This window comes from Tachypleus tridentatus, chromosome 2 (assembly GCF_004210375.1).
Source record: "Tachypleus tridentatus isolate NWPU-2018 chromosome 2, ASM421037v1, whole genome shotgun sequence".
In the NCBI taxonomy this organism is placed as follows: Eukaryota; Metazoa; Arthropoda; class Merostomata; order Xiphosura; family Limulidae; genus Tachypleus; species Tachypleus tridentatus.
The window spans coordinates 82,813,051-82,838,276 of NC_134826.1; the positions used below are offsets into that span (position 1 = coordinate 82,813,051).

The following is a 25,226-nucleotide window of genomic DNA, read 5'->3' on the forward strand; positions in this document are numbered from 1 at the left end:
AACGTTTTGTTTTTCTAAAAGACGTAACAAAATTAACTTGAACACATAAAAAGAAAGAAAACAATTTTAGCGGTGCAAATTGTTAATTTTATGTTAAAATTTCACCATTAATAATAACTATTTTTTGTTTATTTTGGAATTTCACGCAAAGCTACACGAGGGCTATCTGCGCTAGTCGTTACTAATTTAGTAGTGTAAGATGAGTGGAAAGACAGCTAATCATCAACACCCACCGCTGACTCTTGGGCTACTCTTTTACCAACGAATAGTGAGATTTACTGTGACATTATATCGCCCCCACGGCTGAAAGAGCGAGTATGTTTGGTGTGATGGGGATTCGAACTCGCGACCCTCAGATTAGAATCGAGTATCCTAACCATCTGGCCTTTACTAATAAAAGCCCATACCATGCGCGACATTTTCATGATGATACGTGATTTTAACATGGATAAATCACACGAGATATAGAGCTAGCAAACAGTTTCTATTTTTATTTTATGTATTCCCCAAAGATATTTTAAATAAACCATTTACTGGACTTAAATGTCAATTTAACGAGCTTATTGCATGAGTACTAAAACTTAAGACTAAACACTAACTATGTTTCTATAAAAGGAATAATATTTAGCAGTAGTATTGTTATAAATCTGTTTTGAGCGTGTATTGTCGATAAATTTTGTATTGTTGTTTGGCCAGTGGAAAATTACGTGTCACGTGAGAACGTCTAGAATTTTCTCCAAAATTTTAGATCAGTCTGAGACAGATTCATAATGATCGCTGATTCATGAGATTTTTTTAAAGCAAATTATTGAGCCAGTTGGTGAGGCACATAAAGTCCGGAGTAGTGACGTATCATTTGATTGAGTTTTTAAATCAGTTTATTCAGAATTATTATAACATAATTTGTGTTTCAATGATATTTCGTTGTATTAGAGTCTAGTGTGAGCTTAGGCCTATCAGTGAACATTAGTTAAACTAATTTGTAGCACTTGGACACAAAGACATAAAACTATTTTGCTAGCATCAGGTTGGATAGACTCTGCAATATTTTTTTCATCGAATAATCCAAACGAATCTGCCCATCAACGGCAACCGTTACAACAGTATACAGAGAGTAAGTTAGTTGTATTAAAACGAGTTTATAACCTTACCACATCATCTCTTTCAACCTTGTCATGCTCGGTCATGATCTGTCTAACGATCGTGCATGCTGACAAGAGCCCAGCAGCATAGTTTTCACTTCAAAAAGCCCTAGGGTAGGATTAGAATAATCAAAACATACAAATCTTCCCTGCGTATCTTGCACAACCAATCTAGTGCAGAGGACGATTGTTTCCAAGCGCCATTTTCAACAGTCCAAATACACAGAAGTCTATAGGCGCTACCTCAAGTGACGCAACTGGTATGTATTCATAAGGAATAGCATGATTATCTTTCTCTAGCTGCTTGAAGTATTCGACGGCTGAACGGCTATGTCTTTGTGTTTGTGGATTCTTACCTGTTACAAGATGCCGAACAGTTGGGCTACGATTTGTTGGAGGTTTTCTTTCTGAATGGTCCTTGGAACTCAAGCTCATCCATTTTCCTTTGTTTTCCATTGTCATTAAGTTCAAATAATATCTTTTTGGAAATCCTAACATGTCTTTATGATATAAGTGTATGAATGTTTTGTATTTAAAAGGGCTGTCACGTACCTTTTAAAAACGTCATCTGTTATTTGGTGAATCACATTACCGCAAGACCAAACAAGGTCAAAATGCAGTACTGATACATTCCGTTCCAAACTTTATATCGGCTGAAAATGTTACACGAGTTGTTGAATTTCATACTGAAAATAATTTTGATACAACGTACTCAACCCTATATATATAAGTCAAATTAAAGCAAGCACCATCTAGTTTATTCTGTGGTAATTTACCACATAGAAACATTTCAATAAGGCCATTGTAAAAAATAAATAAATAAGTATATTTGAATATAACTAGAAAAGCTTTTGGATTTGCAAAATCGAAATTATTAAGATGTTTGTTTGTTTGTTTGTAATTAAGCACAAAGCTACACATTGGGCTATCTGTGATCTACCCATCACGAGTATCGAAATCCGGATTATAGCGTCCGCAGACATACCGATCTGCCAGTGGGGAGAATTAATACGCTACAATCCGGTGCTTCAATCTTTATGGTGGACACAAAGCCCAATGTGACTTTCACTATCTTGTATAAAAGGCTTAGAATTTTTTATATTTAAGAAATTGTGAAATTTATTCACATATATAATGTTCCTCACATTTTAATGACTTTTAATGCACACATGCAGAAGATGGTTAGCCGGTGCTGTGCCAGCGCATCGATCGATCACCAATTAACGTTGAACCAATTCAGGAGACACACCCCATTTTAGACAGTTAATAGCATAAAAGTGTCTTTCACATATAGACATATCGTTAGATGTGACATTAAACAACTCAATGGGTGCTGGTTTCTGAATATGAAAATGGATTGAGAACTGTCAAAAGTGGGGTAGCTCATGTAGTGTTTGAAAGTCATCGTTTTCGCTATAAAAACTCGTTATAACAACAAATAGAACAAGAAGATACATCACCTTTTACCAACGAATAGTGGGATTGACCATAACAACATAACGCCCCCATGAAATAATAATCAGTGATGTCGAGAAACCCACTTGTTGAGAAATATATATGCAAAAACGGCTCGTTTGGGTTGAGAAAATATTTTACATAGAAGAGCGAACAACGTTTCGACCTTCTTCGGTCATCGTCAGGTTCACAAAGAAAGAGGTAACTGACCGGAAGCTGACCACATGTTTGAAAGGGGTTGTGTAACTGAGTGTCGGAATGTAGAGGGCGGTATTAGATGTTTGAATATACAATTTTATTTTATTTTTATTATATTAATATAGGTATAAAGGCGTTCCTTTATATTGGTTTATTTTGGGTTTAAGTTGTTGTTGTTAGGCTTAATTACAATCAGACGCAACTCAGTTGCTTCACGAGCCCAGACACTAAGCGACATCTTCGAGCAAAAAGTAAAGTAAAATAAAAATAAATAACCCAAAATAAACCAATATAAAGGAACGCCTTTATACCTATATTAATATAATAAAAATAAAATAAAATTGTATATTCAAACATCTAATACCGCCCTCTACATTCCGACACTCAGTTACACAACCCTTTCAAACCCTTTCAAAGCGAACAACGTTTCGTCACGAAGAAGGGCTCTTCTATGTAAGTGTTTTTCAGCTTCGTTCTGCATATAAATTTCTCAACAAGTGGGTTTCTCGTCATCACTGATTACCCTTTCAAACATGTGGTCAGCTTCCGGTCAGTTACCTCTTTCTTTGTGAACCTGACGATGACCGAAGAAGGTCGAAACGTTGTTCGCTCTTCTATGTAAAATATTTTCTCAACCCAAACGAGCCGTTTTTGCATATATATAACGCCCACACGGATGAAAGGGGCGAGCATGTTTGGTGGGAAGGGGATTCAAAATCGCGACCCTCGGATTACGAGTCGAGTTCCTTAACCATCTGGCCATAGAAGTGTGTAAATCTAATCTACGAAATATTGAAATTACTGTTTATCAATATGAATAATAGCAGCAATGTTTTATTGTTTTTCTTTTAATTTTCTTTGAGAAATCAAGTACTTGTTTTCAAGCTTTGCCGACCATGAAACGTCATAATAAATACTAAAACCAACAATTCTGTTGTTGTTAGGCTTAATTACAATCAGACGCAGCTCGGTTGCTTCACGAGCCCAGACACTAAGCGACATCTTCGAGCAAAAAGTAAAGTAAAATCAAAATAAATAATTAAATAAAATAAAATTTGCCGTTAATGATTATAAATATTTCTCATATGAAAGGTTGAAATAAACCGAACTCTCGTCGCCACGAAATAAACCAAGTTATCAATTCATGTAACCCTAAGACGAGAGATTTTCGAAAGTCTCTATAGTGTTCTTGAAAAAGAATCGGTACTTCTGAAATTTCTAAATATCCAGTTAATATAATATTCCAGTCTTTCTCAACCCTCTCTCTATTCCACCTTTCAGTTACCTGATTTGCTTTGTGTATTTCCAATATCTATATAAACATAATATCTGTTGTATGCCCATGTAACTACTTTGCAGGGTGTGAGCAGATAAGTCTTCAACAAATTTGGTATGAAGGTTTATCGCGTCAATGAGGAGAAACATGAGAATTTGCGGTTTTACCTTTTGTGATTTGCAGTTTTATGTTGTTTTTTTTTTACAGTTACGTATAAGGGAATTAACTTTCCATGTTCCAAGATAATCTTTCATTAATCATGAATTTACATAACTTCCGTCCAGTGGACGGGTACTCAAGCTGGTTATGTATATACCTGGTACAGCTTATGATATGTAACGTGACCTTATAAAACAGTTTAGGCTTTAAAGTAGTACAAATTACTACTAATTACCGAGAGTCCTCTAGTTTTAACAAGGAAAAATCCATGATACTATATGCTCATGGTGTTAAAAAACCCATAGGTTCAATAAACGAATTTAACAAAAATAAAGAAAAACAAAAAACTACACCTTATAACCCAATCGCTTTCGAAAGATGGAACCTTTATTCTGTTATATTTTTTACGTACATCCCTCCTCCTTGGAAAACTTCTGCACATCCTCAGTTGAGATACACTGTGTCGTAACACGAGGGGGTTTTCGCTCCACTAACCCCCCTTGAAACATCTGGTTCACGCTAGTGGAAACACCGAACCATTTGTGTAACGAAGTTATAGCTCGGTGACATAAAGATGTTGAGACGATTTACCATATTTGTGTATGATATAATTAATTATTCATGTATAGGTACATACACGTGCATACATTTTCTATGTAAATAAAATTTTCATATAGATATGTAAACTGTATCGAGCTCTCTTCAGCCACTATACCAAACGTGCAAACTGGTAAAAACCAGAACTGACTGCTAAACTCTCTATATATATATATATGATCGAAATTCTAAGACTTCCGAATCCAAATTTAACGTCACTTACCAACAACAGTACAAAATGTGCGTGCCGTTAAGTTAGGGGGTCGTGTACACATTACTACAACGATAAAAGTAAGCAGCCGAAAAAAATGATCTGTTCGCCAGTTTCAAATAAATTCATTAATTACGTGCTTTTAGGGTTCTTGTCTCATTGGTCATGTTTATCTGCAAAATTTTACTTTAGAACGACACATTTACATAAATTTACACGTATCCAGTAATAACCCTGTCTTTCTGCTATTATGCCCCCAAACTGCCCTTCTGCTCAGACACAAAAATTTTGCCCCCCAGTGGCTCAGCGGCATGTCTGCGGAGTTACAACGCTAAAAACCGGGTTTTGATACCCGTGGTGGGCAGAGCACAGATAGCCCATTGTGTATTTTTGTGCTTAATTCAAAAGAACAACAAAGAAAAAGAACATAAAAATTGTACGTAACTACTAAAAGATACCCTTCGTCTCACACATTCCTTACTGTAAGTTATTATAAAAAACAACAACAGCAAAATAAGTATAACACTTTTAAAACGAATGGAACATAGGGTTTGTTTGTTTTGAATTTCACGCAAAGCTACACGAGGGCTGTCTGCGCTAGCCGTCCCTGATTTAGCAGTGTAAGACTAGAGGAAAAGCAGCTAGTCATCACCACCCATTGCCAACTCTTGGGCTACTCATTGACCGTCACATTATAACGCCCCTACGGCTGAAAGGGCGAGCATATTTGGGGTGATGGGGATGCGAATCCGCAACCCTCGGATTATGAATCGAGTGCTTTATCTACCTGGCCGTAGGCCTAGAACATAAGGATTTGCAGGTCTTAAAAAAACTATGATGTAATATTAACTGTAAATACGCAAGGACTTCATGTTTAGTTTTAGATGTTTATAAGATCGTTTGACCAGGAACAGTGAAGGACAAGCTTTTTGCAGCTTTCTACACCTTGTGTTCCAGAGATAACCCGTAGTATTCATAGCTTCTTCTTACATCTCCACCTTAAAAAAATGTCTTACTTTACGATGCTTAAAAAGTACTAGTTGCTTAACGTATAAGGAACCAAATGTAACGCTGCAGAAGTTTGATCTATATTAACACACCCATACAAATGTAATTATTTTCTATTTTATTTTATTTTGGACAGTTTCAATGTAGATAAATCGATAGACAAACCTCTAGGCCACATAACTCGTTTCTTGCTTATTTTCTCGAAAAGGTACCAAAGGCCTTCTGGAGATATCACCTGTTTGAACCACTTGCACCACTATACAGTAAAATTCCTGTCTATCTGTCAGTCAGTTATTAGACACTAAAATGACGTTACATGAGGGATGCTTAACGTTGTAAAACGTGCACGTGCCATGAATCCCTAGAAGAATCATACATTGTGGCTTACGTCACAGCATGGTATATGAATTTCAGAAGCAAAAAATAAAAATATTTGTTACTGTTAATTTTGGTTTTATTTGTTCTCGAAACAGAACACTTTCGGGGACCCCGCAGTAGAGACATCTAGTGGTATGTCATAACATTTCAAGTTTTTGGATGTTAATTTTATTCTGTCAAAATACGTATTGTCAAGTGTTTGATATTATGTATAATGTGAGGTATTTAAATAGTAAGATTGCGGTGATTTTAATAAAAATTATCTTTATCATATATATAAAGAGGCGTTTCCATTGTTTAACTATGATGAACGCGTTGAAGTGCCAACCACGGAGATAAACTTAGAAACTTGAGATTATAATTTTTGGTAAGTTATGTTATGTAAATTAAAAATATAGTTTTCTTAGACGTCACACGATAACCTATATAATAAGAATACAGTAGAAACTCTCATATTTTCGGAGTGCTATATATTCATTTGGTAAGATAACTAATTAATTATTAATTTGAATAAAAGTTATTTGTATAAATTTCAAGTACACACACTCAAACTCGATCAATGAAACTTCGTATCTATGCCAAACAATTCCCAGGAAGTTGTCCAGCATTGACGTCATCATGTAATGTCAATTAATGTGCGCATTTTTATTGGTCTAAAACATATGAATGGGAGAATAATTTACTATGCATGGTCCTATTTTTCACTGCATACCTGCTACGTAATACATGCTACAGTCACGATATCGCTACATGTACATGATTAGGCAAAATATTTTGTCGTATGAGACAAGTTGTTTATTATTTTGTTTCTTTTATTGAATAAAGTTATGTTTACCTCTGACAGCGCTCTGAAAGGATGCAGTGCAATTGACACGTGTATATACTCTTTTAGACCATTGTCGGGCTTTCTTAAGTGTTCATATTTCAACTGGAAAATACTGAAAGAAACCTGATATAGTTATGATTTATAAGTTCTTCAAAATATGACTACAGAAAAACCTTATGCCAAAAATATAGCAGTCAAGGTACTTTCTGTCATATTTTTTCATCTTCATGAAGATGAGTTGTTTTTATCATTAGTTCGTTACCAGATTATGTTGTGCCTAGAATAAAAAAGGCAAAAATCAAACAAATTATGACAAGGTTTTCCCTTCTGCTGCCTTTCTTCTGTGATAATATTTTAGCTGCCGACTTTGTTTACCATCCATTTTCAAAACACAAATATGAAAACCGTGATAAAGAGAAACCTACTTTATTTTAATTATAGTTTTAATACCCATATCAGCCATCTTGAGAATATATCATTACGAAATCCATCACACTGAAATGCACACCACTTCTTTATGTTTGTAAAGAAAGGTGTAGAAATTAATGTTGATTTCCTTTACATTACTACAGTAAGTCCAGCTATAGCAAGCTAATAAGGATAGTTATATTCTATTAAACTACTTACACAGATGGTAAACTTAAGCTTTTATCAGAATCTGACATTGTCCTTACAAGGTACATTATTTAATCACAATACAAACATCATTCAGTTGAATCAAAATGATGATCTCCTTTACCCATTCTGTGAACTCCTTTACCATGGGCCTAGCATGGCCAGGTGGGTTAAGACACTGGATTCGTAATCTAGGGGCGCAGGTTCGAATCCCCGTCGCACCAAACATGCTCGTTCTTTCAGTCGTGGAGGCGTTATAACGCGCGGTCAATCCCACTATTCGTTGGTAAAAGAGTATCTCAAGAGTTGGCGGTGTGTGGTGATGACTAGCTGCTTTCCCTGCAAAATTAGGGACGGCTAGCGCAAATAACCCTCATGTAGCTTTGCGCGAAATTCAAAGCAAACAGTTAGTAATGAATCACAATAAAGGCTTAAATCGTACTTATAATTTTTATGTTTGTGTTGTTGCTTTGAAATTAAATTTTTTTTCTGCTGGCAACATGCTACTTTTAACACCCCATTATTATTTGTTTATTTGGTTTTCTGGGAAAAAAAACTCAACACATTATGTATGTTTGTAAAGCACTGTCCATTGTCTTTCATATGGAAATTATGGCCTAGCGCGTTAAGGCGTGCGCTTCGTAATCTGAGGGTCGCGGGTTCGCGCCCGAGTCGCGCCAAACATGCTCGCCCTCCCAGCCGTGGGGACATTATAATGTGACGGTCAATCCCACTATTCGTTGGTAAAAGAGTAGCCCAAGAGTTGGCGGTGAGTGGTGATGACTAGCTGCCTTCCCTCTAGTCTTACACTGCTAAATTAGGGACGGCTAGCACAGATAGCCCTCGAGTAGCTTTGTGCGAAATTCCAAAACAAATCATATAGAAATTAGTATATGTTTGTGTAAGGTACGTACCCATAGAAATTTGCCTTAGAACACTGACCACTTCAAATTGGCCCGTACTTTGTTTTTAAAAGCACTACTATTGGTGGATATACGTCCCTACTTCCAGAACACTGATGGATATGTACCCGCTTCTAAAGCACTGATATGAATGCAATTACATATTTGTCTCCCTTTCAAATGTCCCAAACTGTATTAGTTTACATTTTCTGATAAATAATGAAATATAAAAACGGGTATCTTTCTGTCTTTATTGTTTATACATAAATAAACCTAGCACTCTGAAAGGTGTTTGTCCATTTAAAGATGTTATTAAGGAGTTTGATTCATTTTCCCAAAACTTTTTAGTTTCAATAAACCATCAAATCATTAGTAAGTATTTGAATAATGTCTAAATTTAACATATGTTCACGATCTGGTCTTGACAAGATTTATAATAGTTGCTTTCATCTCTCTATAACTTAGATTCCCGAAACCTTGCTTATCAAGTTGAAAGACGTTTCGAATGTTTCGGAATTTGTTAACCATTTTTTAACAGGGTATCCATTCCACCCTCCTTCTCGTGAAGTTCATGTAGCTTACCTTTTCCACGGCAAAGGTAAGTAAAATAATTATTGGAATTTCTGTAACACTTTAAGTGGCTAAACCGTTTTACCTTTTAGTTCAATGTAAATTAACTCCATCATTTACGTTCTCAACTTCAGCACGAGCAGTTAATTGCATAAAAATAATTGCTACAAAGTAAGTCTTTAAAATAACTTTTATGAAAGATGTTAAGAAAAGTTAATTTATATATGTTATCTCATCAATATCAAGCTATTATTAAGTATATCATGACATTTCGTAAAATATTTTCAGCAGTAATTCTTCATCGTGAGTAATACCATGCAGGAATGATCTTTTTAAAATATACTTTCCACGTCAGTAGTTTAAGACATTTCTTTAGTTTTTCTTTAACTTTAACGACATGTTTATTCAAACATCTTACAATCGCAGAGAATTGGTTTGTTTGTTTCTGAATTTCGCGCAAAGCTCCGCGAGGGCTATCTGCGCTAGCCGTCCCCAATTTAGCAGTGTTTGACTAGAGGGAAGGCAGTTAGTCATCACCGCCCACCACCAAGTCTTGGGTTACTCTTTTTACCAACGAAAAGTGGGATTAACCGTCACATTATAACGGCTGAAAGGGCTAGCATGTTTGGTGCGACGGGGATTCGAACTCACGACCCTCAGATTACGAGTCGAACGCCTTAACCCACCTGGCCATGTCGGGCTCAATCACAGAGGAAAATATGAGATAGAACCGTAGAACTTCCAAACAAAATTAAACAATTGTTCGAGAAAATATTTTTGTTGCTTTCTGTCTTAAAGTTTTTATAGAGTCTTTTGTAATACACTGTTGTTAAGGTTATATTATTTAGCCAATTACTTTTTATTATTTGTTAAAAGGTAATATTAAGTCAAATCTGCTTAAAGCGTTTTATTTCTTCGACTACAAATTCTACACTTATGAGGATTTTCGAATTAACATAAGCCTAACTTCACAAGCAATGCAAAACTACTAGGCCCGTTATAGCCAGGTGCTTAAGGCACTCGAGTTGTAATCTGAGGGTCCCGAGTTCGAATCCCCATCACGCCAAAAATGCTCGCCCTCCCAGCCGTGGGGGCGTTATAACGTGACGGTCAATCCCACTATTCGTTGGTAAAAGAGTAGCCCAAGAGTTGGCGGTAGGTGGTGATGACTAGCTGCCTTCCCTCTAGTCTTACATTGCTAAATTAGGGACGGCTAGCGCAGATAGCCCTCGAGTAATTTTGCGCGAAATTCAAAAACCAAAGAAAGAAACCCGAAAAACGCTCCACTGCTCCCTCCCACAGGTGTTAAAATCGTTTTTTTTTGGTTTTTTTTTAGCTTCTAAGTATTTAGACTTGCCGTTGAACCACTAGGGGGCAACTTTGAAGTAATGGACTTGAGTGATTACTTGCTGAAGGTTTGGATATTTCTAATATGCAAACACCCTCTTGATACAAAATGTTAATAAGTCAACGAATAACAGACACTTTTAAGCCTTATAAAAATTAAAAGAATAAAAACGTGATACTGGGAACCTTATTCTGGTTTCGTATTTCACCAGTTTTGGATACTAGGCCATTTTTCATACTTATATGGATTTATTTATAACCAAAAATTGAGAATTGAATATTTCTTGTTGAGAATATGTGCGTCCTAGACCTAGGTCCGTTTTTGTACGGAAAGATAATTCACCACACGTCTTTCACTGGTTTAGAAAGTTTGTGAATTAATGTACCGTTTGAAAAATTAATCGATAAATAGCACCTCCTACCTTCCCACAGTATCTCAGCGGGTAAGTCTGAAAGCTTATAACAACACAGAGAGCTCACTGTATGGTTTGTGTTTAACACTAAACAAAACGAATAGATAGAAACGCAAATGGACGCCCGCAGGGGGGGGGGCGTTTGCTCTCCCTTGCACTTCATAAAAATATTGCGCGTGTTATGATGCAAGCTTAACATCGTAGTTAAGCTACATTGTTTTAATAATTTTTGTTCAAATTGTAAATATGTGTTAGCGTTTAAGCAAACACAATATATATGTTTTGACCCCTTAAAAACAAATTTCTGTGGGTATCCATTAGAATCCTGAGTGACTAGTTTCCTTCTGCTGACATGTTTTACAGGTAGATATATTATACACATATCAGTAATTTCTCATCTGCATTGATCATAATAACTTTGTTCCAAAATTTAAACTTTAGACCACTCATACCGTTAGGTGGCTTTGTAAAAGAAAAACACACATATATATATATATAATTATTACAGTTTCAAACAATTTTCACTATTATTCGAAATCATAATTATAATTTGTTATTTATGTTCGTTTGAGTTGTTTTTTTTTAAAAATAACAACGCCATATTCGGGTATCTACTGTGTCCACCGTAGGGAATCGAACTCCGAATGTTAGCGTTTTAAGTTTATAAATTTACTGCTGTTCCACCGGGGTGCTAACACTAAGTATTAAAAAGTTTATCATTTTGGTCTCATAAATTCGAAACGTTTTGATACAACATTAATTTTAAAGAAAAACAAAAACATTTTGATATGCGGCGCTGCTCCCTAACTTTGTTTGGTATTAACATTATTTTGTTACAAATTTAAATCATTCTGTTACTTGCGGACTGAAATTTAACTGTAATTCTAATGTATATTTTTTTCTTGATTTCGTGACGACAATCGAGCTTCATGTCAATTTCTCTATTTTGTGAAAAAAAAGAAGGAACTTCGATAGTGATGCATTTTTATTGATTTTTGGAAATGTTTTTCAAAGTTTTTTGTTCTGTGTATTTTGTTACCAGTTTGTTCGTTTGTAAGTACGTTAAACAATGGGCTGACTATCTGTGCTCCACGCACCACGCGTAGTGAAACTCAGTTTCCAGCGTTGTAAGTCCGTAGATGTACCGCTGTGCCACTGGGAGGTAGGGGGGTTGGGAGGGTGGATTCTTGGTTGTTGAATTTTAGGCTAATCGTCTTTATTCTAATTTTTCAACTTTTGTGCACAGTAAAAAAATAACAAAGTACTTGTACCATCCACAGAAGTGTCCTCTGTTGTAAAAATGTTGAACTATAGCGATTTTATTTTAATTTTTCTGGGTATAGCGATCTTGTTGAATCAGCATGTTGACTTAGTCTGTGATTCACTGTTCTTCCTATTTTACCACAACTCCGGAGGACACTGTCAATTACACTTTCTCATTTGGTATTGGTTTTTTGCTCGGAAAGAATACTTCGAACACTGAAAGATTTGAAATAAACTCTTGTTTTACTATTTTTAATATGATACAAAAACTTTTCATTTTCCACTTGCATGGATGAAACATTTACGTTTAAGTTACATGTACGGACCGAACTTAGATGGTAAGGGCGTTCAACTCGCAATCTGAGGTTCGCGGGTTTGAATCCCCGTCACACCAAACATGCTCGCCTTTTCAGCAGTACAAAGGTTATAATATGACAGTCAATCCCATTATTCCCTGGTAAAAGAGTAGCCCAAAAGTTGGCGGTAGGTGGTGATGACTTGCTGCTTTCCCCCTGTTCTTACACTGCTAAATTAGGGACGGCTAGCGCAGATAGCTCTTGTGTAACTATGCATGAAATTCAAAACAGACATAAATAAGATGTAAGGCAGGGCGTGTCCCCTTCTTTAACTTCACATATTGATTGTTTAGTGAAAATCTTGAAATGTATTTACAGACTCTGAGCATCACGGAGCTTCTTTTCTATCACTTAAGAATCTTTAATAATATCACATTTTAAAGCCAAACAAACAACACTGAACTGGTGTCGAATACAATTAACTTTATTAAAAAAGAGCATAGCTCTAAAAACATTACATGCTACAGTGATAGCGCTATATGTCGCTTTATATATATGTAAAAACGGCTAGTTTGGGTTGAGAACATTTTCTATGTAGAGGAGCGGACAACGTTTCGACCTTCTTCGGTTATATGATATGTCGTTTATCAGGTTGTGCCTAGTTCCAAACAACGTTAATTTTAATCTTTCCACTTCGACTCATTATGTTTGATGGTAATATTTACTCTACACTAAATATGAATGGACGAATAGCCCTCCAGTGGCTCAGCGGTATGTATGCGGACTTACAACGCTAAAAGCTGGGTTTCGATACTCGTGGTGGGCAGAGCACAGATAGCCCATCGTGTAGCTTTGTGATTAATTCAAAAACAACAACAACATTAATCGTACGTAGAATAAAGTATGGTTTGGTTTGCCATAAACTTCTGTAGAAGGATAGAAATAACTACGATTATTAATACTCTAACAATTGCAGTTGACTCACACTGGACTGAACAGTGTGTAGTTCTATGGCTAAGTGATGAAGCTGTCACTTGATTGTTCTAGCTTCTCATATTACAGAAGAAAAACCCACAAAAAACAATTAACAACGAAAAAGATCCAGGGCTGACATCTAAATAAAACTGAGAACATTAATTATGATGCATATCATAGTTTATTTCTAATAAATACTAAGGTTATCTACATCACTATTCATCTTTAAACAAACAATAAAGTTATCTACATCACTATTCATCTTTAAACAAACAATAAAGTTATCTACAGTATTGTTGATTTTTAAACAAACAATAAGGTTATATACTTCATTGTTGATCTTTAACAAACAACAAGGTTATCTACACCACTGTAGATGTTTAAACAAACAAAAGGTTTTTTACATCATTGTTGATCTCTAAACAAACATTAAAGTTATTTACAGTATTGTTGATCTTTAAACAAACAATAAAGTTATCTACAGTATATTGATCTTTAAACAAACAATAAGATTAGCTACACCACTGTTGATCTTTAAATAAACAATAAGGTTATCCACATCACTGTTGATCTTTAAACAAGCAATAATGTTATCTACATCTTTGTTGATCTTTAAACAAACAATAATGTTATCTACATCTTTGTTGATCTTTGAACAAACACTAAGGTTATATATAGTGTTGTTGATCTTTAGAGAAACAATAAGGTTATGTACATCATGTTGATATTTAAACAAACAATAAGGTTATCTACATCATTATTCATCTTAAAACAAACGCAAAGGTCCTTTACTTCATTGTTGATCTTTAAACAAACAATAAGGTTAGCTACACCACTGTTGATCTTTAAACAAACAATAAGGTTATTTACAGCATTGTTGATCTTTAAACAAACAATAATGTTATCTACATCTTTGTTGATCTTTGAACAAACACTAAGGTTAGCTACACCACTGTTGATCTTTAAACAAACAATAAGGTTATTTACAGCATTGTTGATCTTTAAACAAACAATAAGGTTATTTACAGCATTGTTGATCTTTAAACAAACAGTAATGTTATCTACATCTTTGTTGATCTTTGAACAAACACTAAGGTTATATATAGTGTTGTTGATCTTTAGAGAAACAATAAGGTTATGTACATCATGTTTATATTTAAATAAACAATAAGGTTATCTACATCATGTTGATCTTTAAACAAACAATAAGGTTAGCTACACCACTGTTAATCTTTAAACAAACAATAATGTTATCTACATCTTTGTTGATCTTTGAACAAACAATAATGTTATCTACATCTTTGTTGATCTTTGAACAAACACTAAGGTTATCTATAGTATTGTTGATCTTTAAAGAAACAATAAGGTTATCTACATCATTATTCATCTTAAAACAAACGCAAAGGTTCTTTACTTCATTGTTGATCTTTAAACAAACAATAAGGTTAGCTACACCACTGTTGATCTTTAAACAAACAATAAGGTTATTTACAGCATTGTTGATCTTTAAACAAACAATAAGGTTAGCTACATCTTTGTTGATCTTTGAACAAACACTAAGGTTAGCTACACCACTGTTGATCTTTAAACAAACAATAAGGTTATTTACAGCATTGTTGATCTTTAAACAAACAATAAGGTTATTTACAGCATTGTTGATCTTTAAACAAACACTAAGGTTATATATAGTGTTGTTGATCTTTAGAGAAACAATAAGGTTATGTACATCATGTTGATATTTAAATAAACAATAAGGTTATCTACATCATGTTGGTCTTTAAACAAACAATAAGGTTATCTACATCATTATTCATCTTAAAACAAACAATAAGGTTATCTACATCATTATTCATCTTAAAACAAACGCAAAGGTTCTTTACTTCATTGTTGATCTTTAAACAAACACTAAGGTTAGCTACACCACTGTTGATCTTTAAACAAACAATAAGATTATGTACATCATGTTGATATTTAAATAAACAATAAGGTTATGTACACCACTGTTGATCTTTAAACAAACAATAAGGTTAGCTACACCACTGTTGATCTTTAAACAAACAATAATGTTATCTACATCTTTGTTGATCTTTGAACAAACAATAATGTTATCTACATCTTTGTTGATCTTTGAACAAACACTAAGGTTATCTATAGTATTGTTGATCTTTAAAGAAACAATAAGGTTATCTACATCATTATTCATCTTAAAACAAACGCAAAGGTTCTTTACTTCATTGTTGATCTTTAAACAAACAATAAGGTTAGCTACACCACTGTTGATCTTTAAACAAACAATAAGGTTATTTACAGCATTGTTGATCTTTAAACAAACAATAAGGTGAGCTACATCTTTGTTGATCTTTGAACAAACACTAAGGTTAGCTACACCACTGTTGATCTTTAAACAAACAATAAGGTTATTTACAGCATTGTTGATCTTTAAACAAACACTAAGGTTATATATAGTGTTGTTGATCTTTAGAGAAACAATAAGGTTATGTACATCATGTTGATATTTAAATAAACAATAAGGTTATCTACATCATGTTGATCTTTAAACAAACAATAAGGTTAGCTACACCACTGTTGATCTTTAAACAAACAATAATGTTATCTACATCTTTGTTGATCTTTGAACAAACACTAAGGTTATCTATAGTATTGTTGATCTTTAAAGAAACAATAAGGTTATGTACATCATGTTGATATTTAAACAAACAATAAGGTTATCTACATCATTATTCATCTTAAAACAAACGCAAAGGTTCTTTACTTCATTGTTGATCTTTAAACAAACAATAAGGTTAGCTACAGCATTGTTGATCTTTAAACAAACAATAAGGTTAGCTACACCACTGTTGATCTTTAAACAAACAATAAGGTTATTTACAGCATTGTTGATCTTTAAACAAACAATAATGTTATCTACATCTTTGTTGATCTTTGAACAAACACTAAGGTTATATAATGTGTTGTTGATCTTTAGAGAAACAATAAGGTTATGTACATCATGTTGATATTTAAATAAACAATAAGGTTATCTACATCATGTTGATCTTTAAACAAACAATAAGGTTAGCTACACCACTGTTGATCTTTAAACAAACAATAATGTTATCTACATCTTTGTTGATCTTTGAACAAACACTAAGGTTATATATAGTGTTGTTGATCTTTAGAGAAACAATAAGGTTATGTACATCATGTTGATATTTAAACAAACAATAAGGTTATCTACATCACTATTCATCTTAAAACAAACGCAAAGGTCATCTAGTTCATTGTTGATCTTTAAACAAACAATGAGGTTATCTACAGCATTGTTGATCTTTAAAGAAACACTAAGGTTATCTAGTTCGTCGTTCGACTTGACACCAACATTAAGGCTATTGTTGAATAGACTAACATTGAAATGAGCTACATTTGAACTGTTGTAAGATCAGTTCTGTTTGTATATTATGTCGAAATTGAAAGTTTACGGTAAAGGATGAAATTGGACCGCAGGTTAATAAATCGTCGTCGAATTAAACTAATCCAGAGCGAGAACATCTGTTTAAATATATAATTCTCGTCGAAAAGAGGAATAAATTTTATTCGATTTTTATGGGTAAAATACTGACCACTTTTGAAAGAAAGACAGATGTAGTACTCTGTTATTAAGCATGTGTTCATTCTGGTTAATACAAGATGGAGTTTCAGTTACTTCGACGGAACACACGAACGAATCCCTAACCGAAGAAAACATTATGTAAAATAAATATTATGCAGAATAGGATAAAAACATGATTATAACTGAAAATTCATAAAAGAGAACATGATATGCTTTACGCTGAATAATGTAAGGAGAAAATACGTATGTCATTATTGTAACTCGTACTGAAAAATACGTTTACTCTGAAGTAGCAAATCATTAAGTTTCTCTTTAGTGTACGTGTTTTTCTTTTAATAAAGCCACATTGGGCTATCTGTTGTGTTCACCGAGGGAAATCGAACCCACTTATTTTTAACGTTGTAAGTCCGTAGACTTGCCGTTGTACGAGCGGGGAACTTCTCTTTAACCTGTTCAGTGCCGTAGACGAGATAACTCGTCCAAGCCGAACGGTAACACAGTGCCACGGACGAGTTAATTCGTTCTCAATAATACCTAACTTCAACGCTAGATGTCAGCACCATACATGCATTTGACCTACTTGCAAATTGTTTTACTTTCGATCCAAAATGGCGTCACGAAAAAAGTTACAAAATGAAGAAGCATTAGAGTTGTATTGTAGCAGCTGAAATACTTGGCAGTCAACAGGTTAAATTCATACGTGGAGTTGTTTCCCATGTTATAGCAAGAATTACTACAGAAGAAAACATTACCTTATGTGTCAAGTACGTATGAGAAAACAGATTTGTGGAAGTAATATTTCAGGCAATGAAACTGCATAAATTAGGCTAGAACTAAGTCACAATACAGCAGAAAGTCAACGTGGTATAGTAATGATTTATAGTTAATTCATTATGGTAGGGTAAATTAAGTACAGAAAGTACTTATACCGTAAGATTGGTTGAAATGTGCTAGTCTCTTACGTCACCGTATGATAATAAAAATTTGCTTCGTTTAACCAGATTCTTTACCTACGTACGGGTTGAGAAAGCAAAAGCTACCAGAGGGGGGTTATAATCCTTGGATAATGTATTTATTATTATTATTAAAACAAAGCCACAATGGGTTATCTGCTGCGTCCACCGAGGGGAATCGAATCTCTGATTTCAGCGTTGTACATCCGTAGACTTACCGCTGTCCCATGGGAGAGATATTTAGAGGGAGCAATTCCTAAAACATATCTAGTAAAACGATAACATATAGTGTAGCCCCCAGTAGCACAACGGTACATTTGCGGATTCATATCGCTAGAAATCAGATTTCGATACCTGAGTGATCAGAGGACAGATAACACATTGTGTTTCATTCCAAACAAACTACACATATAGTGTAAGTAAGAGTTAATATTATTAACAGTTGTAGCTCCCCTACCTCCTTTTTTCAAAGTACTTAAAAACAACAGGAACGGAGAATTATTCTTTAAGCGTAACGGATTAACAACCGTGCCGAAAGTGTTTGTTCGGATACATCACCTAAGTCAGAATTCCAATCGATTATTATTTTATTTGAATAAAGCTATTCATTACAAAAAACTACTATCTCGGGTTAACACTTTTTATTTTAGACAGGTAAAATTCTAAACTAGTTGCATTTGAACTTCTGTTAAAGGATTAACTATATTTTGACAAAAAAGGTTAATGTAATAGTTAAATATAAAATTTTGATACTAAATATTGCTATTCCAAAAACATTGTATGTTGTTTTTGTTAGCTTTCAATTTTGTTTTCTGTGTTAGCAGAATATTAGTTTTTTTATTCAGAAACAGATGTTTTGCTCCAGTTACGCTAATTCGGTTAATATGTGTAAGTAATACGTTAAAACAATATATATACATATATATAATAATATTTTCCACGAAAAAACTTCTGTTTACATTTCTTTCCATGGCAACCGTATTATGGTTAGATGGCAAAGTCGGTTTATATAGAAATAGCACAATGCAGGTTAATATATAGACGTGTACATTCTGACACAAATACCTCGAATCTTTACAATAAGAGAAAATAAGAAAAACAAAGTAAGCAACTGAACGTTCAACCTCACTAGGTAATGCATGTTTTGTTTTCTTGCTACGCTACCTTCTTAAGATAATGTTGCCCGCTGGAACAGCTGTAAGTCTTAGGACTTACAACGCGAAAATCAGGTGTTCGATTGCCCTCGGTGTACTCAATAGATAGCCCGATGCAGCTTTGTTATAATAAGACACACACACACACTTAAAATAATAATAAGTAATGTTTTAACCCCCACAGTAAAAGTTAGGACTTTACACTTTGCGCTTTCAATAGGTATTAAAATATTATTTTCTTTGCTTTTCATATTTATAGAGCAAATCCATGTTACAAATTAATAAAAATTGATGAATAAAAATTCCCAACACCAATGTTTTTAAGTCTTGTGCAATATAATACTGATATCTCAAATAAATTTAATACCAAGAAGCAAAATAATTATTATATTGTTAAGTAGGAGTAAATGAAAAAATAAGTTCAAACAAGATGTTAAATATTCCCCCCTTAAAGACACAGTGAAGCTGTCCGCTCACTGTATAATGTACAAAAACGTGCTTCAAGCTGATAAGTTCAAACAAGATGTAAGATGTTGAATATTCTCCCCTTAAAGACACAGTGAAGCTGTCCGCTCACTGTATAATGTACAAAAACGTGCTTCAAGCTGATTGAATAATTATAAATTCCTTTTCTTGTTTTGTAGAGAAGACAGGATAATTGAAATGATGTCTTATAAATCCATTCTGCTTTTAATTTATTTATGTTTTGTATTTTTAACATTTCGTTTCTTATGTATTAAACTTAATTTGAAGTACAGATTTAGCTTCTTTTTTTATGTATGTGTTATTGTCACTCTTTTAAAATATTCGTTACCATTGCACGATCTTTCTGTTGTGAATGCTCGAACTCCCGTCACACAAAACATTCAACCGTGGGGGCGTTATAATGTTAGGTCAATCCACTATTCGTTGATAAAAGAGTAGCCCAAAAGTTGACGGTTGGGGGTGATGACTAGCTGCCTTCCCTCTAGTCTTACACTGCTAAATTAGGGGCGGTTAGCGTAGATAGCCCTTGTGCAGGTTCGCGAAAAATTCAAAACAAACCAATAATCTTGTGAAATATCCCTCTTCTGGGCAGTATTAAATTTACAGACTTATAACAATAATCTAAGGCTCAATTACCCGAGGTGGACAGTATATAAATACACTACTATGTAGCATTGTGCTAAAAAAACAACGATAGGGTTTGTGAATTTTAGGATATTTAACCTACTCACAATGGAATTTTATGCAACAATAACATGTTGACCAACTGTTACAACATTTCTTCTGGAGTATATACAAAACCGAAAATTGGGCCACATCTGGAACACTTCCAAAGCTGTTTCAAACATTGGATTGCAAGTTTTTGCACTTTTATGGACAGTTAGATTCACAAACATTGATTTTTTTTCTTAAAAAAAAAGCAAAACATGTAATAAACAAGAACAGAAAAGCACGAAACAAAATTTCACTCACATATATAGACATGAACTACGGTTAAACAGTAAAACCACCTCTCTCTATATATAATTTTAACAATGAATTGTTCTACACAAAAACCACGTTAAAATTGCAACCAACTAAAGGTTTGGCCCGGCATGGCCAAGCGTGTTAAGGCGTACGTTTCGTAATCTGAGGGTCGCGGGTTTGCATCCCCGTCGCGCCAAACATGCTCGCCCTTTCAGCCGTGGGGGCGTTATAATGTTACGGTCCATCCCACTATTCGTTGGTAAAAGAGTAGTCCAAGAGTTGGCGGTGGGTGGTGATGACTAGCTACCCTAGTGTTACACTACTAAATTAGGGAAGGCAAGCACAGATAGCCCTCGAGTAGCTTTGTGCGAAATTCAAAAACAAAACAAACAAACTAAAGGTTTCGGGACAATGTAAATGTTACTTAAAGATTCAAATCCTATTTTAGGCGGAGTTTTATTTCTAATTAATGTTTCAATAAGATACAGCTGTGATGATGCGTCTTTATGTTTTGCACCAATGAAAAATTTGTGGTATAATTAATTTTGCTTTAGTATTTCATAAATTGGTTAAGATGTATCCTATATAATCTAAGAACTGTAACATTTGGGTTGATAAAACAACGTATTTCAGTTGAAATACAACATTCGCTCCTTAATATAGAAGAGATATTTTGTTATTTAATGTAGAAATTTCATAACAACGACTGCAAAGTGTGTATCTTAAGCTTAATAAATTTAACTTCTAATTATGAAGTAATTTACTCGTGAACCATAATATACTGACTGATCCACTCACTCCCCTATATTTAGTAAGGCCTATCTTCTAGCTTATTAAAACTATAATAGCGTGCGGAGTTTCGGTCCAGTAAAAACTGATTTTTTTTCGCCACTTCATACTTCAAACGTCAGTATTATGTAATGAAAATAGAACAGATGTGTAACCATTCCTAATACTGATATTTTAAGTTCACCCATCCGTTAATCAGTATCGAGATTAATGAGGTTTAATAATTTCAAACAGCGCGAGTGTTTGTCGTCATGAAATTCAGGAATATGGCGTATGCTAGTGTTTATAGTTGTATAACCAATTCGGTTACGGTGTGGTATGTATCAATCTTGTCCACATCATTAATGCTGGAATACTGTAATTGTATGTATATATATATACATTGAAGCTATTGTTAAAATTTAAATAATTCCCATTTTGAAGATCTTAAACGTTGTGGTTTGACTACAATCAAATAAACCACTAACATCTTCAGTTAAACCTTGACTGGACTCAGTTGAAGCGTAGGGGCTTATAAAACTGACAACGTTATCTAAATGTAAGGTTTAGCCTATACAATTGTACGAATTATTGATATTTATATCAATAAAATTCTAATGATACCAGCTATAAATAGTTGAACAAACTTATTACTTTATTTTTTACTTGTAAGTAGAAGTAGTTTTTAAGCAGGTTCCTATCCAATAAGTATAAAAAAGAAATATTTTATTATATTTGATTATGATTCAGTATAAGGCTCGTAAAATATATAAATTAATGAGCACTGTTCTATTCAACAGTTGCAGTTATTTTAAAAAATCAGATAAAAATGATAATTGATTTATTTCAAAAGAAAAACAAAGAACATCTCAAAATCTAGCTTGAAACTTTGAATGAGATATTTTATTTATTCACAACTATTATTGACAGTCTTATAATAAACAAACTTGACCACTGAATATGTGAAAAACACGTACGTGTTGTTATTTTATGAGAATGTTTCCTCTTAATTAACATAATCAGGTTCATGTTGTTATTTTACTGGAATGTATTGTCTTAACTAACATAATCAGGCTCATGTTGTTAGTTGACTGGAATTTATCGTCTTAACTAACATATTCAAGTTCACGTTGTTATTTTACTAGAATGTGGCTTCTTTACTAACATAATCAGGTTCATGTTGTTATTTTACTAGAATGTATCCTCTAAGCTAGCATAGTTTGGTTATTATAGTTAATCTGATTTAAATTAAAATTTAGAATTATAACAGTTTTATATATTTTAATTTTAGATAATGAGGAAGAAGAAAAGACCCCTAAACCATCTCAAGGTAAAATATTTACTTTTTTAGTGACTATGATTGATACTGTTGAATTATTGATCTTACTTATTGTTGAATTAGAACTTTTACTTATTGTTAAGTGATGAATCTTACTGTTGAATAATAAATCTGTTACTTTTAAGTGATGAATCTTGCTTTTATTGTTGTGTAATGAATGTTAATTGTTGTTTAAAAATAAGAATCTTACTTAGTTTTGAATAATGAATCTTTTTTATTGTTGTTATTGTTGAATAATGAATATGATTTATATTTCAATTATGAATCTTGCTTATTGTTGAGTGATAAATTTTTCTTATTGGTGAATAATGAATATTTATTTTTTAATTGTGAATCTTGCTCATTGTTGAGTGATAAATCTTTCTTAATGTTGAACAATGAATATTATTTATTTTTTTATTTGTGAATCTTACTTATTGTCAAATGAGAAATCTTTCTTATTGTTGGATTATGAATATTACTTATTGTTGAATCCTGAATCTCGGTTATTTTTGAATGATTAATCTTGCTGGTATTGAAGTTTATTCTCACAGAGACAATATAAGAACTATTTTTGAGATTTTAAGCTTCCTTAAGTGTTGTTTGGATAAAATGAAAGGGAGACGGTCATCAACTTGTATCTAATTTTTAATCACTTGACATTTGAATATGTTTTGCACTTAATTTGTTTCTTACACCGACAGACAAGTGACTTCCAGAATTCTTGATTTTCTCTCTTTCTTTTCAGCCTAAAATGATCATACGTTATTTGATAACATTACTAGAATTTTGTAACTACTAGAGAACACTTTAACCAATGTCAGTGACTTATTTCAAGCTATTATATGCAGTTTTAAACAAAGCCAGCAATGCTGTTAATGGCATCAATAAACTGATATAGAAGATACAACAGCTTTGAAATAAGTATAACTGTTATAGCATTATTTAGTGAAAAATTAACAGTTTAATTTCCCTAGCTAGTAAGAAAATACATGGAACAAGTCTCATTTTCATTTTACTGTAATATTAATCCAGATGTGATCTGATTTTATATCAATTTGAAAGAAAATTGTTTTGTTGTTGTTGTTTTTCTTGACAGATTTTTTGATAGATGGTATAGCTCATCCTGCTGGCTGCGAGCCAGAATATCAAAAAATTGAGTTTCCAGTATCTAGTGACCCTCTTACTGTGTTATGGCCTACTTGTACACGTATTAAACGGTGTAATGGATGTTGCTCAAGCCATCTTTTAGAATGTGTACCTACTAGCAATTCAACAGTTTCATTAAAGGTAGAATAATGTTACTATTGTTAATGTAGGCATGTTTACAACAGTTTACTGTTGTTTGTCATTTTATGAAAAAGGAAAACGTGTTGTTTTGTAATATTTCTCCTTTTTTTTCATAAAGTAAATTAAACTGCATATCTTCCTGTAGACTTAAGTGTTTTATGATTTATCACTGTGTGCTTAAATATATTTTAATACAATAAAGTTTAAAGGTATGCAAATACACCATTTAGTGTTTCACATACTTCTTGTGTATGTGTTATTCATAAGGCACATGCAAAACTTACTGAGTAAAAATAATTGGTTGATTTAATACGTAAGCAAGCTACTGTGAATAAACTTTCATTATGTAATTACGCATTTCAATAAAAATGCCAATTTTAAAACATTCAGTGAACCTAGTAGGTCCACTTGAAATGTTGCTTATTAATTAATGAAGATGACCTAGGAAGGTCGAAACATTGTTCTCTCCTTATCAATAAAAGTGTTAACACCCATACCAGCTGTTCTGAGATACATGTTTAATTCAAGTGCGTTTCTCGTCATCAAGAGTTACAAAATGTGTTTCAAAGGCTGTCAAATCAGTTTTAACACTACAGATATAACTCCAAAGCTGCTTAATTAAATAATAGGTTGACCAGAAGTGTTTTCTAAAAGCTGTTATGTCAGAAATAACTCCATAAGATCATTGTAAGAAGAGATGGAAGTGAAACTGCTATGATATTACTTTGTTTTTATAACACAAAAATGCATATTGGACTGTCTGTTGTGTGTGTTGAACTTGGGGATCAACTCTGAATTCTTGCCTTATGAGTCCTCAAATACACCTCTGGACCACTGTGGACAGTGGCTTTGCTTGTTTACTTTATCACTTGTTGTTTTAGTGTGAAATTATTGTCTTAGAATTTTGTTGTCCTTACTAAAAATAATGGTTTTATTTATTTCTTCATTGATTACACAGATCTGCAATGGTTTTATTGTCTTGAACATTTTACATATTCCATAGTACTTCCTGTATGCTGAATCTGGAAACAAAATTCATTTTTCTCTGTT

The 25,226-nt window shown here is 33.4% G+C and overlaps 1 protein-coding gene across 1 annotated transcript in view; it reads left to right on the forward strand.

Annotated features, from left to right (window-relative positions):
- The window catches only part of LOC143244382 (uncharacterized), a 44,326-nt gene that overhangs the window by 13,514 nt on the left and 5,586 nt on the right, over positions 1-25,226 (forward strand). Inside the window, exons 2-4 of the mRNA XM_076488947.1 lie at positions 9,233-9,365; positions 22,860-22,898; positions 23,986-24,176. Coding sequence (XP_076345062.1) covers positions 9,233-9,365; positions 22,860-22,898; positions 23,986-24,176 — 363 coding nt within the window. The remainder of the gene's footprint in view (positions 1-9,232; positions 9,366-22,859; positions 22,899-23,985; positions 24,177-25,226) is intronic.